Source organism: Leptidea sinapis, chromosome Z, assembly GCF_905404315.1.
Source record: "Leptidea sinapis chromosome Z, ilLepSina1.1, whole genome shotgun sequence".
Taxonomy (NCBI): Eukaryota; Metazoa; Arthropoda; class Insecta; order Lepidoptera; family Pieridae; genus Leptidea; species Leptidea sinapis.
Window position 1 is genome coordinate 22,217,901 of NC_066312.1, and position 27,856 is coordinate 22,245,756.

Sequence of the window (27,856 nt, forward strand, 5' to 3'; positions counted from 1 at the left end):
AAAATTTTCAAGCGTTACACGAAATCGACAGATTTAGGGCCATTACACGAGATATACATAAAGTGACAGCTGCGGCGCGCTGCCCAAAACATAAAACGTAAACAATTTTCGGTATGTGATGACGGTTTCAAAAATTAGATGTTTATTTTAAAAACTATATATGTTTTAATATTATGAATATAACAGAAGTTAATTCGCACCAAAATACCAAGAAATTAGCGGCATGGTTTGATGTAGTCATAAAAATATATTGACCCATTTTAATCAAATAAGTTAAATAAAAAAAAGGGTTACCCATTATTTAACTAACCTACAGAGTAAAACCCGCGTTAATATTTTAACAATTTTTAACTAACATAGAAATTGAGGGCTTTTGGGACAAATGTGACGTCCCTAAATCGGGTCATGCAATCAAGCTAGGCGGTGAGTGACTTGACAACGTAAGATCTTTTCGTAGGGATCGTGCTGGAGCGTGCTACATCAGTCAAAAATTATTTGATTGTGACTGTAAATGCTTCATTAATCAGCATATCATTATTAGAATATTATTTTCTTCTTTTATGTATATATTTTGAGATTTTAGAGTAACCTTTCACAAAACGAAACATTATTATACCTCCATCCTTCTTTTAACATTCTCCACTCTTCTATAATCCATCGAATAAAAGTATAAAGTATAAATAATGGTAATATACACATTTTACAGACTTTCTGACTTTAAATTACAATGAAAAATAATTTATTTCGAAGCTGTCATAGATAATAATATTTAATATATTCGCATTTTTAGGCGTCGACACTTCCAGTCTATATACACGCACAATTTCCATTTGATAGTGTTCTGTGTTTTCCACTTACGAATGTGATCGATAGCGGGCTGCACGGTTTCTTTTCGCACATTTAGTTAGTCTGTACTCTATATTCTGAAGTCTGTCTATCAGTTTGATTTTGTGCTGACCAGAAAACGGTGAGCGAAAAAAATGGCTTTATTCAGGATCAGCACTTCTAAATTAATTGAATTACAGGTAAGATAATGATAAACCCTCAAATTAGTATAACTTGATAACTATTAATTTTACATTTTTTTATCGCGGTTTGCGCATACCTATTATAACCTTTTCAGTCACATTTTTGAATTTGCAGTTATGTAATGGGATTTTATCTATTTTGAGATCAACTGATTTTATATCTGCGCTTATGTGCACTCATTCGTCACTTATCAATCATTATTGATTTATAAATTATTGTAGTTTGTGTTATATAAAAAGGATCGGAATTTTTTACGAAATTCAATAACTTCGTTATTTTTTGCATAATAAGGCATTTAGTTTTCTAAAATAATTTATTAGAGATAAATGAGTGTATTGAGTAATTTTTTTTTATTATTCCTTATATTACCTATATTTTAATTGAATCGTAACATCAGGAAGGGTATTGAAGGTGGTTAGAATAAAAAATGTTAATATTTGTGAATTATATATTTGTCGATTAGTATTTAAACTTACATAATTTGACAAATGCTTAAACACCATCATTTTCAACTTATGACTTACTCAATTATAAAACAGATAATATTAAGGGCATCTAATTGCAAACAGATTGTATCATAAAAGCAGATTTACTTCTAACTTATATATTAAAAATAGGGTATTTGTGATGGCAGGATTGGCCAGTCATATTGTTAATATTCAGTTCATTATTATGTTGTAGTAAGGCAATGTGGAAGATTGCATTATAATTCAGTACTGAATAATTGAACTAACAATTAATACAATTATACAATATCGCTGTTATAAATGATATAATTGTCCAGCAAATTTATTGAACATCAAGTTGATTACACCACAACAGAAATAATATTTTGAACTAGTACAAATGGAGAAATAATAATATTCTTTGAAACTATCTCAGATTACTGTAAATTATAATCTGTATCTTAAATTTATACAGATTATGTAAGACATACATTGTAAGTGAATGTAAATTCAGATTAATTTATTACCTTCAATGTCAGTCAGGACATGGAGAATTAATTACATTTTCTTTCCACTTAATTCATTTTTGTCTATTTACTCAAACTTGTATGCAAAACGGAATACAAAAAACTAATTTCAATCTTCTTTTATCATAATTTAATTATGTCATTCCTTTTGAATATAGAATTGTCATTTGCAATGTTAATGTAATTTTATATTGTACATATTTTTTTGAATAACCTAAGCATAAAAAATTTACTCAATTTATTCCTTAATAAATTACAGATCACTGATTTTCTATAGTAGTTGATAACCCCTTTCTCAGAAAATTCCTGAAGGTTTGTTTCTTGTTAGAGCCAAGTTTCCTTGTATATAACTGTTGATGAAGAAATAAATTTAGCCTTCAAGTATTTGATATAACTGTATAGTGAAATAAAGTTACCACCTTACATGCTTACGTGCATCGATTACATTCATGGACATTTATGGCTGTCATAATAATATGATTTGTGTCCTAATCTTTTTTTATGTGACTTTTAACAAAAGATTATGTTTTTTAAATAACATAATATATTACATGAACATGTTGAAAAATAGGTACACTATCTTGAAATAGTGCATATTATATTTTGCTAAGAGGCCCACAATACTTTTTTTTCCCTGGTGTTGTAAGAGATTGATTGGTGGTAATAAGTGTCTGCTAACTAACACTTAGGCATTCTTGCTTTTATCACATAAAAAGTACTTAGTGTTTTTTTCCACTTCACTGACATCATAAGTATGTTTAAGGGTTATATTCAAATCTCCTTTTAAAAATCACTTACATGTATATATTGAAATATTATGCAATCATAACTGCAAGTCAGTCCCTCCTTTTATTTGTATGTGTACATAATTGAGACATTGCCAAATTGAATCGGTGCAATGTACCTACCATTGAATTTTATTTGTTCGTACTTTCATTGCATTATAACCAGTTTTAACTTTTAGTATTATAATCAGTTTTAACTTTTAGTACAACTTTATTTTTCCACAATTCTCCCCATGTTTTAACATTATTTAAGACATTATAGTAGATATATAAATATTAGCTGCTCTGAGTTACTCGCAATATATTTGTTTAATTTTTTTTACTGTAGTTTTACTCAAATTATACCTATGCTAAATATCTATATTTATAATGAATTTTAATCTTGGCTTATAACACCTATATCAAGTACTGTAATAACATGATGATATAGAATATGTCGTAATCAAGACCTTGTATCCTGGCCTGTATTAAAGTTTTCGAGATGAATGAATGATTTCCAGCCAACTTAGTCGTTCTAGCGATGCACCTTGAGCCATGAAATCATTATAAGTAGGCACGAATTTTTTGGCTTAGAGAATCTTAGAAAATTTATATACATATATACATACATAAACTAGCACTCTTTGTTGTTGTTGGAACCATACTTTACGTAATAGACTAACCCCCTTATTCATAATAGTCTGCTAACTTAAAGCATTGCTAATTCTCACTCTGTCTTCTTCTATTGACCTAAGTCAGAATGAGAAAAAACACTCCGTAGCGGCTGTTTAAAGTTAGCGGACCATTATGAATAAGGGGGATAGTATATTACGTAACTATAATTTCAATGATAAAACTTTAGTAGATCTGGTTCGTTACAAGATCCTTTGATAAGAGATATAAAATACATATTATGATATCTCGATAAGAAATGCGCTAAATTCATCATACCACATATCTAAGAATGATGCACACGATGTTTTATTCGTTCTTATACGCTCTTATCAATGTATTACTCAAATGCAAAGCCGTATTATCTAAATACTGATCAAAGTTCACATAATATGATAATGACCTTTACAATAAAGACTACGAATGACTGTAATCGAACTCGAATGTAGGTGTACACAAGGCTAAATAGTGCTGTGATTGATTTTACGGGCCTTAAATTTAATTTATTTTTCACACACTAACTCAAAATTTTGCCTTAAAAATTCAGATCATTTTTTGAAATCTAAATTCAACACGGCGCATGTGGTATTAACTACTCCATTAAACTTACACTAGTAATTCAATAACAATTGTTTAAATAATACTCTTTACCGCAATCAGATAAGCATAGAACGCGGTATTTAATTTACTAAGAAACCGCAGAGAATTATTTTATACAATACTTTAAATTATTATCAATATAACGTGCAGTAAAAATACAATATAGTTACTTACTTTCCTATGTCACTAAAAACAGGACTATACCTGTAAGGCGCATAATAATACCCTTTAACAGGTTTTCGTACTTGTAAAAGAAAAATGGAAGCTTGACTCTTTGTGATGGCATCTGTCCATGTGTTCCAATACGGAAAGTATAATTCAGAGAAATGATCTACAAACACTAGTCTGCAGTCCTTTGAACCCGTTGATATGAGCTATTTCATTTAGTTGCTATATTTTAAGCCTAGTGGCTACCAATATATTATATAAAGGTTTGTTCGTTTAGAGGAAATATATATGAAATTAACATACAAAGTAGTGAATTGAATATCAAATAAGAAATATTTTAAACATAGTGAAATTGGTTTCCAGTTTTAGTTTAGTCATGGTTTTGTAGATACAATATTAAGTATCGTTCATTGATACTAAAATAAGATTAATACTTTTGTTAATTTTATTCTCATAACCTGGATCATTTATTTTAATGATATATTTTGATACCATTTATGTCCGAAGTATTCAGTTTCCATGCGACTATACCGAACGAAGTGTTACGTAATTCGTAACAAGGCTATAATATTCTCGGCTGCGTGGTTCAATGTCAGGATCCGCTATACGAACAAATTGCTTTCGCGCCACGTTTTCTGTGATGATTACGTCATCGAATTTATGGAGCAATTCTGCTTTATTAGTCGTGAATTATGCTTTTATGCTGTTGATTATTGATCTGTATTGTGCATATAACGTGCAACCGAGCGCTTCAGTTTAGAACTAGATCTGAACCCATAGAACTGCTCACCCTGGTTCATAAGTAGAATATTGTATTAGCCTTATATGGTAGATTTAATTTTTAGGATTAGTTCATTAGGTAAATTCCCGATATAGTCCTGTAATCAGCTATAAAAGTACCACCTGGTATATATTCGGAAACATAACGTCTAAAGGAATCGGAAAGAGATAAGTGTATCAATGTCATATATATATATACACATATGGGGCACAGAAAATCGCCAAGACGAGCTAAAGGAAGCAGTCACGTGATATCGTAAGCTTTTCTGGAACCGTTTTGTTGTATTATCTTACCAATGATCATCAATGCCTCTAGGATACTTCTTGAATTTCTAGAATACTTCAGTATAAGAGAAAGTTTCAACTCTCTCTTCAAATAAGGCTTCTCTTATCTGTAGTCTCTGAGAAGGTATGTTAAGAGACCTTCAAAAGACAATGAACACTCACCAAGTATCTATTCAGCCTAGTGGTTATGAGGCAAATGTTGGTGCTACTGACAGGCTATAGGCTATTAATAGTTTTAATCCACACAATAACTGCGTTATTTTGTAAGTCTTCATATATTTTGTGGATTTACAAGTAAATATTTAATTATAAAAAAAACTCCTAACAATGCTTAAGCTAAGCAACCTTACCAAATTAGATTTATAATTGCTTCCTCCTTATTCTTCAGTCACTAACAAGGTAAAAACATCGTTATTTTATTCTTCTTAATTTTAAAAACACAAAGCTACGAATTAAATTGGTGACTTGCCAACGACTCTATATGGAATAGATTCATAAGAATCTTTTCGATAAACGTACGGGTAACCCGGTAGTTGCCATCGATGCTATTAAAACTGAAAATCATAGAAGTGTTGCCAGCTTTTAAGTCCTTATGCTACACCTGCTACTACTACCTGAAATCACCCCGCTATGAATTAATTCCACCGTCAGTTGTACGTGGCAGAAAGATCGCCGCAGAATAAAGAACAGAAGAGTTTGCATTGGTTCAGTCTCGATTGGCTACTTTCTGTTACGAAGTAAAAAAAAGTAGCTAATAGTCGTTAATTGTGCAATTTTTACATGCAAAATTGAGAGCAGGACCAAAAATAAGTTAATAACTAATCACGCGAAAAATTGTTGATAAAACTCTTGTCAATTTTTTTAGGTTTATCTATTTCTTATGTTTAATTTATTTTTAGTACAATTTTACAAAATTATTTTAACATTCAGTCTAATAATTATACAATTAAGTTAGAAACACGAAAATTTTTATTAAAAAAAAAAAAACAAAAAATGGATATTCAATCGACGCAATATTTTAAATTAAAGTAATATTTTCAGACTTGTAATCATGTTCGGTACTTAACATGAAAATATTTTGTCATATATTTCTATTATTTTATACGGCGCTAACGTACAGTGCTTTTGGGCGGTTTGTGCACATATTATCTTTTTTATTCGGTATTAGGGTGAAAGAGATTACCACCCAGTTAAGTCACTCCCGCTGTTTCCGTCAATTTTATAATAATTTATGACTTAATTAATGTGCCTATTTGTAGTATCAAAATATTTATTTTATATGCATTTGAGTGTTATACGGAATTTCTACCAATTTCTAAAATTATTGTGTGTCTGTCTGTGCCGCTTTATGTCTGAACCGACAGGACTGACTTTGATGGGCTAGTATTTATTATTTGTACAATGTGTCGTTTGCGGCAGCAGCATGAATGAAAACAAACACATTCCATTCAATTGCAGCTTTATTTGTTTGGTATGGGTCTAATACAGATACTATTATACTTATTTTGAATGTTGATTTAACACAAGATTTTCCTGTTGAAACAACAACAGTATCCTATCCTTGAGGAAAATATTACAAGCCAGTCATGTACAAAGTTTGCGCAATAACCTCATTTTAACTAACCTAAAGCCTTTTAGTTTATACTTAGGTTTCCTAACCTATGACTATACGACCTCATAGTCGTCTTAAGTAAATCTGTCAGCACTCATATAAAGTCTCTTAATCGTATATTTGTATGGATTCCTATTGCAATGAATACATAAAATAGATTATATTGTCAAGATGTTGATGATTGTGTAACGATGAACTATTCTATAGAACAGACCTGTCTCGAATTTCTTTTTATTATACATATCATACTAAAACAAAATTTACAGGATATCCCTAATTTTGACGTGCCTCTTGGCATAGACCTGTAAAGATTTCCATTACTTCATATCTCGTATGAATGTGTCTCCATTTTCCTTTTGTGTCTCGCATCAAGTGCTCTGTCCACCTCCTTTTCTGATGGTCTACTCTTTTCTGTAGGTATGTCAGTGAGTTTCGTTTTTATACGAAGGCCGGCAACGCTCCAGTGATTCATCTGTCCTCCTCTTCCATAACAAAAAAAAACACGCACACCCTTTCTTAAGGCTGAAAAAGGCCTTGTAAAGAACTTATATAAACTTGGGGGTATTTATAAAATTAAATTGATATATTATTTTGTTTTTATTGAATTCGTTAACAAAACATTTTTACGACAGTTAGTGCATTGCTATCAAATAACGTATCTAATTGTAATTCCATATAACGTTATCGTCGAACGAAATTTAGGTTTTTGGTGGTTAACTTGTTATTTTAGTGAAGAATGTCGTTAAGCTATTTTAGACATTATTACTAACAGTTGGCTATCATAAGGATATTTTAAATGCTTGCGTTAAATTTTGATTTTATTCATATCGTGTGACAATCCAATCCTTCTATACTATAAGTTAAACAGTGTTCCTTCTGGTGACCGAATGTCAATTCGAATCAATTTAACCCCTCGCTTTCAATAAGACGGGACCCCTGTTTGGCAAACGATACTAATTTGAGGCTCACATGATACTTCGGCATCTCAAAACAAAATGACTACAAAGAAATATGGATTATTATACGATTTTTTTTTATCTTATGCAACACAAAAACTTTGCAGTAACTTCAAATATTTCTTTAACCAAGTTTGTTTTATGTAAGCTCTCACATTGGCGTATTGTTGAAAGTATAAATTGCTAACAATCTGCCGTTTGAATTGCAATACATTGATTGTTTTCAATTAGACGGATTAAACTCAATCATGAGCTGTTGTCATTGTACTCCAAACAATGTCAATTGTTTTCAACTCTGACCTGCAATTGATCATGACTCGATCGGATCATCACATCAATTAGACGGTTCTATTTATTAGACAGATTGAGTATGATTTTGATGGCTTATTTAATTTTCAAGCTCGGGTTAGAATCGATCCGCACTGCTTAATTAGTAGATACTTATATACAAGCTGTGCTCTCAACCTCGTCTACGTGCACTCTGCATTGTATCAGCCAAATAACGTTATGAGTTTTCAAACAAAACTTTATGATTCTGTGTAGGTACTCTGTGTTAACAAATATTTTAATTATGTTAGCCCACGAGGCATGATTAGTTGATAATATGACAAACTTAGCCTCCCACGCTTCACCATTACAATACATATAAATAATGGTTATTTACTTATCTAAAAATACCGCCTATCTTATTCAAGAACCGATTAGTACTTTTTGGGTTAATCCAATACAAACTTACAAAAAGAAATCTTCTCTTTGTACATATAGAATGATTTTTGTATGTTCTAGTAATCATAGATTAATCGTAATATTAATGCTTTAATAATAATTTACTGTTAACGGACAACATAGGATTAAAATGGTCATTCTTACTGAGCACAAATTCAAGAAAGCTTTTTTGACAAATAAGGCTTACTACAGGGGTGCCCAAGCTTGAACTGCTGGCGATCTACCTCAAAATTGTTAGACTACGATCGATCGGCTCTGAGAGAATTCAAGTATGTATGATGAAGGATTGTCGTCTAAGTAGAGTGTCACGATGACATAGATATTAGTTGTGCGCAAAATATGCATTTTTTTAGTCAAGGTATGTGTAGGTCTACTCTTAAATTTCACTGAAAAATCTCATAATTATTATTTAAAATTGCGAGTTTTTTGGTTCTTACAAAACAAACGCGTTCTAAAGTTATAAGCTTAACTAAAGAGTGACTTTGGCTGTTGAAGCGTGACACCCCTGAGCATACTTTTCATAAGATGGTACGTAATTACCGATTTTAGTTTATTATACCGGATTTTTTGCTCAAGATCGACTCAAAAAGCACACGCGATCGACCTGTCGATCCCGATCGACCTGTCGATCCCGATCGACCGTTTGAGCACCCCTGGCTTACTATAATGTAGTAGATTTTATAGAGGATAATGATGCATGACTCTTGTTCTGTGCAGGCCACCCAAATTGTATAATGTTATATTAAATAGGCTAATTTGTTATATGATTTTAAAGATGGGCTGGGAGTTTCTTATCATTTCTCCTCACCATTTCAAAGTCCCTTTACGAACTGATGTAGTTTCATGACATTTAGTGTTGTTAATATTTTTTTTACTGTCACTTCTAATGGTAAATTAATTAATTTCTATTTCTATTAAAATACAAGTAAATATAACATTGCGCAATAAGACGTATCAAGAGCAGTAGGAGACACAACATTAAATAATATGTTAATTATATAATTAATTATAATACAACATTATCTAGAAGTCTGACTCACAATATATTCGTAAATTTTAACAATCGTATAATATGTTGTCCTCCCTACGGTAGTACTATTAATTATTCTATGTCTATTGATAGTCAATATTAATACATAACAGATCCCGTAGTTATTATGTGGAATACCTTGAATTGTTACTGGTTTTATTTTACTGTTCGTGGATGTTTTGTTAGTATGACATGTTATTACCTGTTTTTAACATTGAGTTTGTAATTTTCACGTAAAAACAGGCCGTACTTATCTTAACAACCGCATCAATGGTTTAATAAGCTGATTGTGTCGGCATACAATTTCAAGATAACAGTGCCGCAATATTGTTCTAAATAACTACTTATTGTATAATAATATTAGGATTGTTATCTGAATGTAAGGCTAATGATTCCGTGCGTCAAGTGTAAAATGACTTTACGGCCTCAATTTGTGAATAGATTGGTTCACCCACCGTAAAGTGTGTCCGATGTCGGACGCGTGATGGTTAGAATAAAAATTAGAAGAACATACCACTTCTTCCCCTGCTAGAATTAATAATTGTATATTTAATTGTTCTTTATACAGAAAACATGCCCAACGGCGACTATCTTACTCCGCAACCTGAGCGCAGAGAACACAAACCTGAAGAGTGTGCTACAAGAGAAAATCCCTAAGGAACAAGAGAAGATCAGGGAGTTTCGTAAGAAACATGGCTCGACAAAAGTTGGTGAAGTTACCGTTGACATGGTAAGATATTACGGGAATACCAACAAAAAAGCTGTTCTTTTTTCTACGCACCCAATGATGACGTATTTCATAGAGCCTATAATAATTAGTATCAAACACTTTCTTACTTTTTCTGCTTTAGCTATATTATTTATTATTATTATTTGAGCAAGAGAACTCTTTTCCTGAGCACACTTACCTAATTGTGTAATTGTTCAAAACCGACTTAACTTGGTCACGTGGCCTTCAAATTTCCCATAATTTAACCAAGAAACGTGACCTGCATTTGAAGAAAGCCAGGTTGCGCGATTACACATTAGCTGAATGACTCTTTGTGATGCCGAAGAATAACTTTCATTTAAATATTTAAAAAAAATCCTTGTATAAATACTTACAAAAGTTAATTTATTGTTCTCCGTGCATTAGATTCTCAGCAGCTAAATTGATATAAAAAAAGATTTGACTCGTATAATATAATATGATATATCGTAGATATCTGGTTGTAGGTATTGTGGGTAACTAGATGTTACCCTCGACTTCTTTTGCATCTACCAGTGTAACCATTTTAGTTGGTGTTCTAATGCTGTCATATGCATATATACGAAACAATTATAATACATAATATATCTCATCTTTAAAGCAGCGTCCAATCTCTTCGTTAGACCGTTTATTCTCTGACTTATTTTGCAAATCCAACTCCGACGAAAAAGTCTTAATTTTTTGGGATAATATTTAGCCTTTGAATCTCACAAATAATGTGGCTTTCTATTGGTAACAGAATTTTCAAAATGGGTTCAGAAGATCCTTTAATGACCCCCCTACAACCTCACAAACTTTACCTGTTTATAATATTATTATAGGTAGATGAATAAATAGTGTTATGTTCTCGGAGACAATTATTATACTAGGTAGAAGGTCTCTAGCATCGAATAAGTAGTTAATTTGCCTGGTATCTAACCAAAGACAATATAATGGTTGACCTTGTTAATGGAACCTCAATTATTTTAGAAATATAGTCAATGTCGTGTAATATTGTGTTCTTACGTCATTGTTAAATAATTAATATGCGGTGTGACTATATTTTCTTTCATTTTTGTGTAATGCTACGTAAATTATTAGAAGTTTTTGTCAGCATTTATATATGTTTTTTGGAAGCTATAACATTTAATCGATAGAATGAACTCTGAAATACACGATAAAATAACATTTTAGGTGTATGGTACTATATATTTTTATGTTTTAGTATGTTGTGAAAATAAATAAATCATAAGTGTTGTTAAAATTTGTTTCTGTATTGACTATTTGCCAGCTCTAAACTTAACTCGATATTTTTCTATGTAGTCCGCCTTTACTTATGTCTTATAACCTGATTTTAAACCAACTTGGAAATGCTCCTCAAATGTCACCTACACCTCTTCGTCACTCGAAAATCTTCGCCCTCGGAGGTCTCTTTGCCTACCTTCCTTTTCTCTTTTGTCAGCATGTGGAATAATAGTCCCGATTCATCCTAGTTTTTTTAGGAAGGTAATTGAAAAAAAAACCTTTCACAGTCCCAAAAGACAGTGGCCATGATGGATGCCGATTTTTCCACTTCGAACTACCGTGAAGGCGATCCACTGGATTGACTCCTGTTTTGACTTCATGTCATATCATCTGATCCATATTTCACCAACTGTGACAATGCGATTAAATATTTCAGTAGGATTATCGCTACATATGTCCAAAAACTCCTGCGAATTTGGGATTCGACGCTGCTTGTCCAGCAATGTGAACATTATTGGCACCCAGCGCGCGCACACCTTTTGCATTTGCAATTGATTATGCAAAATTGCGGTCGTCACCTTGAGACATAAGATGTTAAGTGTCATTTGCCCAGTAATTTTACTAGCTACGGCGCCCTTCAGACCTAAACCTAATAATGCTTAGACATTACTGCTTCACGGTAGGAAAAGGCACCGTTGTGGTACCCATAATCTAGCCAGCATCCAGTGCAAAGGAACCTCCCACTGGTAAAGTGTCTTTACTTTTTCAACATTTTCTTCGGTAACGGCGGTGTTTGGATGGTTCTGACCTGGGGCTATCATCCAGCGATTCTCTGCCAATCTTGAATTCTCGGCTCTTAACATTTTATGATGCCAAACTAAGGTCCAAATATTTCTGATCGCCGCGGCGTTTTGTTCTTCTTTGTGAGGTACAATACAGGGATGACTCAGACATGGTGACGTATAAGGGTCAATAACTTATAATGCAATGGTGCTAATGACATGAAATTTGGTATTTATACTAAATAGATAATGCTCAATTAGTGACGTACATACAGCGCAAGTCATTAGTGACACTTTAAGGTGCTTAGGCTGAAAACATTTAGCCGTCCCTCGTATGGTACATTTGATTCTAAATAACTTTACATCTGTATGATATCTGTATAGATTGGATTTAATGGTTCACTATTTTTACACTAGATGTACGGTGGTATGCGCGGCATTAAAGGTCTCATATGCGAGACTTCAGTATTGGACCCGGATGAGGGTATCAGGTTCCGTGGAATGTCCATCCCTGAATGCCAAAAGGCCCTTCCCAAAGCCAAGGGCGGCGAAGAACCGCTGCCTGAAGGTCTTTTCTGGTTATTAGTGACCGGAGATGTGCCAACAAATGCACAAGTTGAAGCGATCTCCAAAGAATGGGCGCAGAGGTAAGTCCACATTAATTGGCTGTTTATCACTTTTAGTAGGTATAAGTCATTTACAGGGTTATTTCTCCAGCACCGAACACAAGGCAACTTTTGCTCTAGCACATCGTAAAACATCAAAGATGTGTGTATAGACGTGTGTTTAAAACAGTTTTCTAAATTTTTCAAATTAAAACGTATCCCTATATTATTAATGCGCTTCTCGAATACATTAAAAGTTTCATAAAAGAAATGGATTATTTGTGACGTTGTTTACAAGGGCATCCTAATACTACGTATCCTTATACTACTACGATTCAATATAACATCATATCCATGTTAATATAAAATAAAATTCTGGAATATGTAATATTGTTTAGAATTATCTTCTACTGTGTATTTATATACACATATAGGATGCTTATCTCAATGTGTTTCTAACAGGGCTGAACTACCATCTCACGTCGTTACAATGCTGAACAACATGCCCACCAAGTTGCATCCTATGTCACAATTTTCGGCGGCCGTGACAGCGCTCAATAGCGAGTCCAAGTTCGCACAGGCCTACGCCGAGGGTGTACACAAGTCCAAATATTGGGAGGTTAGTACCACATTTATGAACTATTAAAAACATAAATATGTAATACATTCCCAGAAATATTAATAAGTATTTTGTTAGATTATTTCCTTCTGAGTGCGTATGTTATTTTAAGTACTAGGCAGTACTAGTACGTGGCAGAACTATTTTAAAAGGTCAAGTATCTACGCGCAATACTCATGCCAAGTTCCAAAATTAGTAACGATTGAAAATACATCATAGGTACTTATGCAACAGTAAAAGGTATGTTTAAATGTACAGCATTATATAATATTATGATATTGATATTTTGTTTTTAATAACGTAAAGATGAAATATCATTTTAGCTAACAAAAGTAAGGTTCTAGAAGTTTCACTTATATACTCGCGTCGTTAATGAATTTGTCAGTCTTCATTCCTGTCTCGCTTGCACATTATTGTCGTCTTTATCACACTCACCGTGTAGACTTGCATATAATAATTATTGTGCTTATAACTATATTCTATACCTACTGTAGGGTCTCTACTATAATGTCTATCATATTACGAGTAGGTATGTATAACGGCCTTAGAGTTTTTTGTTTTGAATAATTAACTAATTACTAATAATTTCCCGTTTTATGTTGATCTTGTACCTTGTATTTTACGTATGCTATATGTTATGCAGTAACAATAAAAAAAGCACAAAGACCAACTTTTTCCACTGCAGCCGTAGATTTGACTGTGAGTTGCTTTTCGTGCTCAATACATTGAAAAATATTGATTCGCGCTTTTCTGGATATTTGACTTCTATTTTAATATACAGAGAAACTAGTTATTGAATATTACAGAGGTACATTGTTAGCATAGGTTGCGGCTTCAAGTTTGCAGATCTTTATTGATCAGCAAATCAAATTGTCAACCGACTAAACATACAAAATAATCCATTTTCGTTTTATCTTGTAATAATATTAGAGCTTGATGAGGCTGAGTTAGATTATGTCCAGGCTGAAGAAGTAGCGGGTACAGTATAATGTATATTCTGTCACAAAATAGTATAAACACGTTGTTACATACGATAAACAATCCCTTTGATCACATGGATAATATACACACACATATATATTATTATTTTATTTAGTACGTGTATGAAGATGCGATGAATCTGATCGCGAAGTTGCCTGTGATCGCTGCGACGATCTACCGCAATGTGTACCGCGACGGCAAGGGCATCGGCGCCATTGATGACAACAAAGACTGGTCGGCTAATTACTGCACCATGCTGGGATTCGACGATCCGCAGTTCACTGAGCTGATGCGTCTGTACCTCACGATACACAGGTAAGAAATAATGTGTGTGCTTTCATGCTTTACTTGTGCTATTTTCAACATGCTGGCGGAAATTTTGCAATACATAGAAATTCTCTACACATACCAATTTTATGTGCGAACGTAATAATGTGCGTCACATTAGAGTATTTTATAATTATTTAACAGATTTATGTAATTCTTTATTCCAAATTACAAAATTATTTATATCGTTTTTAAGGCGCGCTGAGCGCTTTTATTCTGAAGGCATTGAATGATACTTAGCTGTCACGCTCAGATATATTACATATTACGACTTTACCCGAACAAGCATTAGCTTGTTCGGGTAAAGTCGGCCCGAGTCGACTAAGCGTGTGAGAGCTCGATCAGTAAGTGAAAATTTTACCAGAGTCCTAATAGCCCACAATTATAATTATATAATATTATAAATGCTATTACTCTATGGAAATAGAAAAATGTATGTTGTATAATTTACGTTGACTTGTTGAATTTTTCATTTCTTTCTGTGTCGTAAGCAACATTTCTTTATGATAAAGATATCTGAAAGGGAAGGTCACTTTCTACGTCACATGTTAGTAAGAAAAAAAAAAGAACTGTCATCTGTCACAATGTCGTTGTCAATTTGTGTTGAGGCGATAGTCAATAGTGTCAATAACTTATTCTTTATTTTACAAGAGTGCATTAAACTAAATTACTATAAAATATATTTTATGTGATACACTTTTTAGCAGCAGTGCGCCCATGCCGTAGCGGCTATTTTCGGCGTTGAATCAGAATTATAAATAAGAGAGGCACAGGTTCGAGAATTTCCTCCTCACTAAGGATGTTTTCTTTTCAAATTTCTTTATTAATATTAGTCTAGAGCTATTTTCGTTAAACGAAATACCATTTTTATATGCTTATAGTTGAGATACATTATTCTATATGTCATTCCAAATCGATTGAGTTATCGCTTATATATTTAGGACCTTCATCTAGGATTAACAAGTAATAACTTCTTGCATAGCTTAAATCATTCGTATTATTCTTCATGGCTACCATATAAAATGAATTATTCCAATCCGAAAAGTAGACCTAAGATAAGCGCGCCCAAACCAACTAAAAAAAATATTCCGATTTATAATATAAGTATAGATTACATGGTGTGCAATATGATAATGTACCTATTAATAGTTAAAAATCTTGAGAAACTACATTCTGTAGTCAGATCCATAGGATTAGGTAAAACAATGCAAACGGAAATATTTTACCGATTTTCAATAATATTGTAGATACCTTATGTTAATATCTAGCTGAGTGTCATTTTAAAATTAATTCGGTTAAAAAGTTATGAAAATTATCGCCAGGCCTCTTTCTTCTGTCATCAAAGAATACTTAAATATTTTCACAAATGAAGGGCTCTACAACTAGCAAAATGACAGTGCATGTTCATCATGCCCCGAAGAATCTTCACAAGGTTGGAAAAGAGATACTTGGTTGTCATATATCCGTGTCAGCCACGTTAGGTACGGGTTTCTTATCAAGGTTGATTTTTGTGAAAACCGAGTGAAATCTTTGCCAAAATATCAAGAGACTGTCTTAGATCGTGTTGTGAAACCTCTTAGCAATAAAATTTTTAATATTCCGGATTTTATAGGAGCTAAAGTCAGGCCCTCGTCGAGTTCAGATCTAAACTCCCTGGACTAAAAGAAAACTAAAAAAAAATGTTTATTTAGCACGGATTCTGAAGTGGCGAGCTTAAAAAAGATGATGTGGCAAACAAATTGGGAGCCACACTTTAAGAACCCCATTGTTGTGGTGTCGGTTTTAAAAACTACATTTTATTGAATACACTTACATTAAAAATGAGTTGATTTAAAAATTTTAAACCCAGCGACGTGAAATGAACTGTCTTAACCCCACGCACGTACAGAATAGAGGTCATCAAAATACATAATGTCCATATATAAGCATCAAAATAACTACTTGCTTTATATCAATCCATACGTATTAATTATACATTTTCTTACATGCCAAGTAAGACTGGACTCTAACTTTGTGAAAATATGGGTTTGTTTTATTTGATGGCTGCCACCAGTGACGGAATTAGCATATGCGGTAAAAGGAATCATCGGGCCATATAAGTGACGATTTATTTGACCCTTACACATCTGTGAATATACTAAGACTACATACTAAGACTTAGATATTTTGTATTTTTTATTGATTACATGACGACACGAGCAAGGCGATCACTTAATGGTAAATAATTCGCCCTGCCTGCCAGTGCCGCTCAAGAGTCTAGAAAAACCCTAAATCCAGTGGCACCGTGAGTACGCTCATCGCCTAGAGCCATACAATGTTAAAGTCTCAAAACTATCAGAAATAGTGCTTCCATACTCCTTGGCGGCGGAAAAAACCTCCCACTGGTATTCACATGACGCTGTGGCAACAATACACTCGATCGTGGATTATGTATTGAAACACCTCTTGGAATGCGGATTTAAGATGGAATTTCTTGTGCCTGTAATTACGGTTGGAGATATTTTGTATTTTACGTGTTATTTGATGGCTGTTGATATCTCCCGTCATTTATTATAAATCATTTGTACGCACAATTCTATATTGTAAGTAAGGTCGGTACGGTGCGGTCAGTAAGAATTCGTTTTAATTTTCATAAGAACCTTATTTGCAATCAAACTGGCTCTCAGAAATGCGCCTTATACGTATCAGTCTAACGCCTGGATCAAATCTACACATTAACTCGATGTTACGTTCATATAGCTAACCTTGAGGTGATATTTTACTTATAATAATAATTAAACACACATTAAGTTTCCATTCTTGGCATAAAAAACAAATAAACTTTTATCATTTTATGTATAGGTTTATACCTATATAACTTAACAAACCGTACTTAAATTTGACATTGAATCAATACTTTTTTTTGTTCTAATAAAGGCTTTTCATGTGAGCTGATATTAAAATAACTTTTGCTTGCGAATTTTCCATACAAAAGTGCTCTACTGTTTACTCCTTGGTTTTTAACCTTGTATCAATAACATAAGTCTTTCTGTTTTGAGAGTATTGATTCTGTATGAGCTAGTTTACTTTAAACAAAGCTTAACCGCCTTATCATATAGGCTAAGCGTAAAAGTCAAAGCAGTCCAATGCAGAATATTATCTTCCTATTCAGTTAGCAAGTTTTTAGGAGGAGGGAATAGTCTTTTATTTGGGAGAATTTTTGTAAATCATAGCTCGATCGATAGCTAATGGAGCTGCTATTGGACTTTTATCGCATTTTTTTTGTCTCGTCCGCGTAGGTGCGACATTAATATTGATTTAGATTTCTTAAATGTGAGGAAGGCTTTTTAAGCTTTAGTTGCTTCGTAAGAACGCGAGCGACCTGACACTTCATGGAATGACGAACATCGCATATAGCCCCTAGTTTATTATGATGATGATAATATATGAATTATCGTAGTAGATAATGCATTAAGCGAATTTTAATTAAGTGTGTAAGCATTAATGAATAGAAGTTAAATTCATTTATTTTGTATTTGTAATATTACTCAAGATAGATTCATCAGTTGTGTCTATCACATCTGCTGAAAGAGCTAAAAGACAGTGACAAACAACACTATCCTCAATATTCCGTTGTATCTTGAGCTATCTTCTAAAATACCCGCACTATACTGCCTAATTAATATAAGACGCAAATTCGGCTTCACATAGAGTACTGTTCTCACCTCTGGGCGGGCTCCCCAGTATCAGCTTCTTCCATTTGACCGCTTGCAACGAAGAACGGCTCGAATCATCAACGATCAAGGTCCGATCGGCTTGATTCTTTAGCATTCCGTTGAGCATTTATCACTGGGAGTGCTCATAGGAGCTGTCCGGTTGCTACCAGCGGATGAATTTTACCATCGGACAATACGTCAAAATGCTAAATACTAACCATATCACGTTTACGTCTGGCACTCCAAAACCGCGCGCTTTGCAAAAAAATTCTTGCCGCACACAGCCACTTTGTGGAATCAGATACCGACTGCTGTTTTCCCGAACTGATACGACTTAGGGACCTTCAAGAAAAGAGCATACCCCCACCTTATAGGCCGGCAACCCATCTCTGATACCTGGCATTCCGGATGTCCAATGCGGCGGTTGCCTCATCACTCCTCATTCCGTGGGCCACTTTCCCGTTTGTCTCCTTTTACATAAATAAAATTACCACCTCAAACTAACTCATGACTTCTTGAAGTCCAAATTAATCACAGAGAAATTTAAAACATAATCAAATATAAATTCGTATATCAAGTGTATTCTATTTATTAAAATTATAAATATTTTTATAATAAATTATTATTTTATAATAAATTATTGTTACCTATAAAAGTTCTTTGATGTTCTAAATTAATTTAACTTTTGACGTATCTTATTTATCCTCTCTTGAAACCAAATTTTTATACTTTTTTTTAACGGAAATTTGAACAAACGATGTTATGTGATCACCACAGCCTATACCCGAGGGTTCTCGTGATGGTTGTGAACTTTATAAAGCGTCAATAAACGTACAAATACATTCGAATACCGAAAACACATTGATACGCACGTGGTGAGAGCGGATTGAACCGGGGCTCCGTTGGGAGATTCAACGGTTCTATATTTAACGCCAACGACGCTTAAGAAAATACTAAGAAATTATTCCATACATAGAATTACAATATATTAGCGTATAAACCAAAAAAAAAGCTTGCGAGAGACTGAGAAGCCGAATCTATTGTTACTTCAACCGACTTTGATTGTCAAGTCGTAAACTCACTTAGCATTAGCTCTTACTAAAGAAAAAAATTTGTATACTAATATGAAACTGCTAGCTACAAATTAAAATTGGTCACGCATCATCCGAGTGTCAAGCTATCTACTCGATAGTATATTGTATCTTTATATATATATATTGTATCTAATCTTTCATATGACTGCCATCTCATCGTTGTACAGTTTACCTTTATGAAACCCTTTCTTCATGCAACTGTTTGTAATTGTAATAATAAATTTTCACTGTGTGTGCTACTAAGATTGTTCTTGATTGTGGGTGTGTTTAATGTAGCATTGCTTCTGTTTGCATGTCTGTGCTAATTCACAAACGTCGCGTGACATCTTGCTGCGAATTGGCTTTATAATAGCGACCTTGTTTATTCGTGCTCGTTTTCTAAACGCTATCAATTCTGTTCTTGAAATGTTTCTATTTGTTTTATGTATTTTTATTTAAGTGGTTTAAATACTATAGTTGTAGGTGACAGTTAACCGTTATATATACTGTAATCAAAATATATACAAGGGTGACTTATCTCGGCATCATGAGGTGTTTTGTTACTTTCTGTACTATTTACATAAGTAGTACATCTCACGAACGTATTTATTTACATTTTTTTAAGTGTACCCACAATTAGCATTTATATATCCGCAAATGAATATTCTTAAGATACAACCAGACCAGTGGGGCTCCTTTGCACAGGAGGCCGGCTAAATTATGGGTACCACAACGGCGCCTAATTCTGCCGTGAAGCACTAATGTGTAAACATTACTGTGTTTCGGTCTGAAGGGCACCGTAGCTAGTGAAATTACTGGGCAAATAAGACTTAACATCTTGTCTCAAGGTGATGAGCGCAATTGCAGTGCAATTTTTAAAGAATCCCGAGCGACACTGCATTGTATTGGGTAGGGTGTATCAATTACCATCAGCTGATTTCATTAAAAAAAAAGTTATTTATTCATCACAAACTGTAACAGTAATACAATGGATCTAAATTAAAAGAATCACAATGTATACTGGCGAGACAAAACAATCTGCCAGAGGTCGCCGTAAGGTTTCGCGTCACGCAGTCGAGTCCGTCGCAGAGCGGCGGCCATTTTATAAGAGCTGTCACATTTTATTTATACGATACCGTCGCGCTCACATTCGACATGTCACGTCCTCTGCCTTTCGCCTTAGACTTATATCTTGCCACCGACAATTATGTATTAGGTCGAGAAAAAGTATAGGTTTTATTTATTTGCATTACCTATATATGTGCCATTTTGTTTAATGACCTTTTGCCATCTTGTAGGTAGTGCCTTACTTTTTATATCTTGCTGTATCTCCGATAAATATGTTTTTCTCTTGTTCGTTTTGTTCTACTATAAACTGTTATGCACTTAACTATTTATTTGTATGGCAGTGGTTATATAATATGAATTCCTTAGTTATTTATTATCGCGATAAATGTGTCACCTTGATATATCCCGAGTGAGCAATTGCTACTTGAGATAATATTATAATATATCACTGTCCTAAAATAAGGTACATAATATATCTAACATAGTTTAAATTTTAACAAAATAAATAATTTATGATATCTAAAAACTCACATTTTCGTTTTTTTTTTATCTTCATATATACAGTTTTCGTGTCGCATTGTTTGTCCGCGATGAACTCCTAAACAACTGAATCAATTTCAGTTAATTTTGCACACTGTGTGTAGTTTGATCCTTCAAAAGTAATCCGTCAAGCTTAAAAAATATTATTCTATAGCCTGAGACCGGTCGCCCCATTCAGAATCCGTTAGTCAGTTAGGAAAGTTATTTATAATACCTTAGTCAGCTTTACTATATAAACGTTTTTTTTAACAATTATTGTTTGAATTTCGTATCACAATTATTGATTAGTACATTCTCTAGGATTATGTTGTAAAAGCATATACATCACCCAACAAAAGGCTTAATAACTCGAAATCGAAAAGTGGGTATAACATGTTTGTTTGTTCCTGGCGTTACTATTACGATTATCACAGTTTCATATATAACATTACCAAGAATATGTTGAGATGCAACAATTCAAGTGTGGTGTGGTTGTATTCAATATAAATATCGGCCGCACTACCCCATAACACTGTTTACCACAGGATTAATACCATGAAAATAACTAAACTAGTTGCTGTATGTCAGTTAATTGTCCAATATTTTTTACAACATAATATGCTGCAGAACTAAATATATTAGACAATCCATCATTATTCCATTGTATAAATCAACCATTGTCCTAACAGATAATTTCTGCTTCAAATGTTTTTGACACACTGATTTTGCTATCGTCAATTATATGAATCTCAATTTAGATCTCATTATTTTTCATCTTCTCTTAATCTGTCCCTCTAAAAAAGAATATATGAAAAAAAAAATAAGTGCCGTTTCAATACTTTAAATTAAGAAGACACTGAAATTTGTCGTTAAAAAACTGTGAACTTAAATAGAAACACGGCGAAAACTATTAATGAAACCAAAAAAAAAATCTAATAATTATCAACTAATCATACTTCGGTTGAAAAACTCGATTAATTAGTTTCAAATTGTATTACTTTGTCGACTATTCATAAGAATAAAAATTAATTTAGCCCATTTATAGAACGTAAATAGTTTCAAGAAGATACCTATTAAATAGTATATGATAATCTCGTTTCCACATTACGTAAACGTAAGGACACGACTTGTTGCCCCTATCGGAAAATTTCTTTCAAGATAACAGCTCTATAATGTCTCGTTACCTACGCAATGTATGTTATATAATACCTGTAATCATCATACGATATTGATCTTCCTTGCTTCTGATGTCATATGTCCAAAGCATATTTCACTGTACTGAAATTTAAAGATAAAATTATTGTTATTTTCTTTTAATTTCAACATTAAACGGATTGAAGTTAATTAAACGCAAGCATGAAATGATACAAAAAATGTCCGTATTGAGTATTTTCTTTGATAAGCGCATATTTAAATATAATACTGCAACATCCGGGTGTCTATAAACTGGACTGTGACTATGGCCTGTTTTACATTGGACAAACTATAACATATAACGGATATCAAACACAGACGTCACTCTAAGTCAGCTGTATGTGAACACATAACAGACTGTCCTAACCACTACATCTGCTTCTTCGACGAACCAAAAATTTTGGTAAAAGAGAATAGATTTCTCCCAAGACTGGTACGTGAAGCCATTGAAATTATAAAACGGGATCCAATAATCTCTAAATTAAAACCCAAAACGAACACATACCAAAAAGGAGGGGACACTGTAAATTTTGCCAAAAACCGTCGTGTCTACAGCAAATACCACCTCCGAAGCAATCAATGGCGCTAAACTTCATAATGACAACTATGAAGACTACTATCTTGACCCATTTCAACTGCAGTCCCCCTGACAGCTTGATCCGGAAAGGTCTGGAAACGTTAGGCTTACTAAAGTAATAATAAAAATGTACATTTTACCCTAAAACTTTTTTTTAAATTGAAATAAGGGACGAGACTAGCAGGACGTTCAGCTGATGGTAATTGATACGTCCTACCCATTATAATGCAGTGCGCTTAGGGTTCTTGAAAAACCCAAAATTCTAAGCTGCACTCCAAAATTGGGCTCGTCACCTTGAGACATAAGATGTTAAGTCTCATTTGCCCAGTAATTTCACTATCTACGGGGCCCTTCAGGCCAAAACACAGTATAATGTTTACACATTACTGCTTCACGGCAGAAAAAGGCGCCGTTATGGTACCCATCATATAGCCGGTTTCCTGTACAAGGAAGCCTCCCACTGTTAAACTGGTAACTAATGAAAAAGCAAAGTTTAATACACGCGTTTTAATCCCTTAAAAAGGGTTTTTTTTTAAATGTCTATATTGAATTGTTTGTTTATTTGTCTTCAGTGACCACGAGGGTGGCAATGTATCAGCACACACCGCACATTTGGTTGGCTCAGCACTCAGCGATCCTTACTTGTCGTTCGCGGCGTCGCTCAACGGTCTAGCTGGACCACTGCACGGACTTGCCAATCAAGAGGTAAGGAACAGTAATGAAAATAAGGGACGAGACGAGCAGGACATACAGTTGATGATAATTAATAAGCCCTGCCCATTACATTGCATTGCCGCTCATGATTCTTGAATAACCCCAAAAATTCTTGCGGCACTACAACTGCACTCATCACTTTGAGACATAAGATCTCATTTGCCCGGTGATTTCACTAGCTACGGCGCCCTTCAGACCGAAACACAGTAAGTCTTGGATACGTACAGTCAAACAGTTTGGACTTTGTTGGCTTTTAGGTCCAATATATTCTTTTATTTAAAGTGTATACATCCTCACTGTTCTTGGAAGATAACATAGACTCATTTGAAGGCTCTTTTATTATCCTATAAAATAAAAACATATCTCCATATTGACAGTGAAATTTCGGGTATTATAATTGTTGTTTGCTTTTTTGCTCATCCTTTACTTATTATAATGAAATAAATAAGCTTCTTGAGTCTGAAAAAACGTCTGAAAAGTTTCATGCAAACCTTTAAATGTTTTGTGGATGATATTTCAAAGTGAAAACTTATTTGGGCGCACTTTATTTTCTGGGTACTGAATGAGACTGAGAATTGGTAACGCTCGAATTATTCGAAATATTAACCTCGACTTATACAGAGTTTGTACATCTGTCCTTACTCCTGTGCTCTTTAAGCAACCCCTATCTTTTACATTGACACTTTTAATTTCTTTTAAGTACATGTGTTAACTTGAGAACCATTTGTATAACAGGTCTTGATCTGGTTGGAGAAGCTCCGCAAGCAAGTGGGTGACAACTTCACAGAGGACAGCCTTAAGGAGTTCATCTGGAAGACGCTCAAGTCAGGCCAAGTAGTACCCGGTTACGGTCATGCCGTACTGCGCAAGACTGACCCTAGGTGAGAGCCATAAATTTCTGTAAACCATCTCATTGCAATAAGAAACATGACTAAATTTTCCAATTATTATTGAATTCTAACTATTTGACCGCGTACAATGAAAAAAATAAAAAGAAAACAAGAAAAGAGAAGAAGCATTAAGATTCAATTAAATAAGTAATTAAATAAGATTACTTCTGAAGAGCAAGTTACTTATTGGGATTTAAGGATACACTTGATTAAATAGCAATTCTTAATCTTTTTGTATATTAATTGTTTTCTTTTTATTTTGTCGGAGTAATAATTTTTCTCAATTTAATTTAGTGTTTAACCCATTTTAAAACTTATTCGTAATCCAGTAATGAGTACAATGACAAGATTTTTTGAGAATACTACCGGAATGTAAAAAATATATTGTTGTCGCGTCGTGAACGTATTAATTAAAACAACTATTTTAATTGACCTTTATCTCGACAGTTGGTACCAGATTACCATAGAGTAATGAGTGACTTTGACAGGCGTTAACACTTCTTAAGATCCCAATTGTTTAGTGACACTTTGGCAAGATTAAGATAATTGACATGAAAAATCAATGAGATTCAATCCCGCGTTTCGTCTCTAGGGCTCCATAAAGATACAAACACACATATTTTGATAAACACATTACCAAGGTTTGCAGTAGGCAGTAGGGTAATAAAGGTACTTGCTTCTAACAGTGTTAACATATATTTTTACAGATACACCTGTCAGCGCGAGTTCGCTCTCAAGCATCTGCCAAACGACCCATTGTTCAAGTTGGTGGCGTCTGTCTATAAAGTTGTGCCACCAATCCTAACTGAGCTTGGCAAGGTCAAGAACCCATGGCCCAATGTAGACTCGCACTCTGGTGTCCTATTACAGGTAATAATAATTTTGTTCAGTGGCTCAGTATCTATTGTTGTTAAAAATGCATCAAGTTTGTTTGATAGTAGTTTATATTTATTTGCTAGGATTAAAACGAGTACAGAAGAATCAGTTGTATGCTCAATGAATTCCCCTAAAACCTGTGTTAATCTAAAGTAAATTTAAATCATCCATACGTCGAAGAGATTAATGATTCCTATCGAAAGCTATTTTGAAACTTTAGTTAATTTATATGTCTAGAAAGAGATTCTTGCCGTTAGAGAACCAATAAAAACAGGCAGGCTTAATACTTTAGTGTGCGTAACAAGTTACGTGTTACGCACGGTATGTCTCTTTGTAGTGTGCATGCATTGCTCAAAATAGAGGTTAATTCTATTGTAGAATATATTTATACTCATAAATCGACAAATGTATATAACATGAATATTTTCGTGTCCCTCTTGAAGTATAATTTACATATGTGTCTACTAACTTATTTAGATAAAGTAAAGGTTTAATTTATTTTCGCCGTTGTGTTGGCTTTCCCATCATCTTGATAACGGGGTAGAAAGGACTTCAGGATTGTAAGCTAACTTACTACTATACAATTATGACTACACTATAGTGTACACAATTTGGTTATTGTTAAAATGGTATATTTTAGAAGTTTTCGATGGCGCTAAGGTTCATCCGCGAGGCGCCGTTTCTCAGCTTGCCACGTACTAATACAAAAAATTATATGTACGTTATTTTCATACACCTGTGTACAAATTCAGAGCTTATCTTAAAAATTTGGCCTAATTCACAAAGCCAGAGCGTTTTTACCTACAATAGGCGCGCATTGGACGTTGAGTTGCGGAAAATAGCCCACAGATTTTCCGATATTCATGAGATTTTTGTACACAAGATTATAATTGGACTAAATATTATGATGGATGTGGTTTAATAAGAGATTGCCTATTAGATCTATATATAGCGTGGGGACCACTATTATGCTATCACATCAACATAAATTCCACAAAGCTGTAGAATACAAAATTTTATTTGTTTAAAACTGGAATAACTCTAAAATTTTTGTCAACAGTACTACGGATTGAAGGAGATGAATTACTACACTGTAATGTTCGGCGTGTCTCGTGCACTTGGTGTCCTAGCCCAGATGGTCTGGTCCAGAGCCTTGGGCTTCCCCATCGAGAGACCCAAATCACTCAGCACCGAAGCACTGATTAAACAACTCGGCATGTAGACTTAATAATAATTGCCCATATGGCTTGTAATGAATAGGTGATATAGAGTAGAATTGTATGTCACAATTACGGATGACATGATATTGTTATTTAGCATTCAAAACAGTCATCTTTATCTAAATAAGATTAAAATTTTATAAGAACAATTGAATACATACACCAAATAAATAGGGCTGACTCGAGGTATACTAACAGATGTAAAAAATAAATATTTAACACCATACAATAATTATTATCATGTCATGCTTAGTTGTTGCATATCGTGTGGTTGAAGCACATGATCTATATAAATTGTACTTGTAGACAGTACAGTAGCAATCTGTCGCATTTTGTAGACACTTCCGTTATGTTCATTACAAACCTCTAAAAATAATGCAAGGTGTCGTCTATGATCCCTTACGAATCATGGTCTCGTGAACGAAAATCGGAGTAAGTTTTCTGAAGTTATATAGTCACAGAAATACGTAATTCTTATATATTATAATAGCATTTTATGTTTAATCATGCTGCTATGTCGTAACTATTCATTACATTTTTGTTTATTTATTATATTTACACTTATTTAAATTCCTCTATTGAAATTTAAAAAGAACAATTCTTTGAAATGAATTGTATCAATGGATTTTGTACTATATTTTATTGTGTAAATTTGGAAATAGTTATACATGTATCTGATTATTATTGAAATCATGATATATATACTTATTAATGTTATGTACCCTGTATTATTTTACGATTTGTTTTATTTTACTTATCAAGACCACTTCTGAATTTTATTGTTCTGTGATATATTCAAAAACACACTTAATTTAATTATACGGTTTTAACTGGCGTGCTCAGTATTTACTCCTTCATTAAAGATAAAGCTATTTATTAATGTTCAACATCTAATAGACTATCGTAATAAAACCAATACCTAGTTTATGTATCGAGTTACCAAAGTATTCATTCACATAATTTATTGTTCATTTTTGATTCAGATGTTTTGGGGTATCTTTCGTTATTGTAATGGTTAGGAGGACATTATTGTCATTTAAATATAAGTCTAATAAATCATTCATGCTAGTAGTGAGATGTTTAATTCTTTGTAGTGTTGATGTCAAGGTGATTGATGACAATATTTAATTAAATGGTAATTTTAGTCAA

General features: G+C 33.4%; 1 protein-coding gene across 1 annotated transcript; it reads left to right on the forward strand.

Moving 5' to 3' along the window:
* Positions 1–850: 850 nt before the first annotated feature.
* LOC126978507 (probable citrate synthase 2, mitochondrial) lies at positions 851–27,856 on the forward strand. The gene is made up of 9 exons (XM_050827349.1): positions 851–1,025; positions 10,164–10,325; positions 12,767–12,996; positions 13,417–13,573; positions 14,670–14,869; positions 23,580–23,712; positions 24,457–24,602; positions 25,319–25,481; positions 26,548–27,856. Exons 1-9 carry the CDS (start codon positions 981–983, stop codon positions 26,707–26,709), a joined length of 1,398 nt encoding a protein of 465 aa, XP_050683306.1. The 5' UTR covers positions 851–980; the 3' UTR covers positions 26,710–27,856.

Coding starts and splice junctions, on each gene's coding strand:
- LOC126978507 (XM_050827349.1), top strand. CDS start 981: ATGGCTTTATTCAGGATCAGCACTTCTAAATTAATTGAATTACAG. Junction 1,026..10,163: donor CTAAATTAATTGAATTACAG/GTAAGATAATGA, acceptor TTCTTTATACAG/AAAACATGCCCAACGGCGAC. Junction 10,326..12,766: donor GTGAAGTTACCGTTGACATG/GTAAGATATTAC, acceptor TTTTTACACTAG/ATGTACGGTGGTATGCGCGG.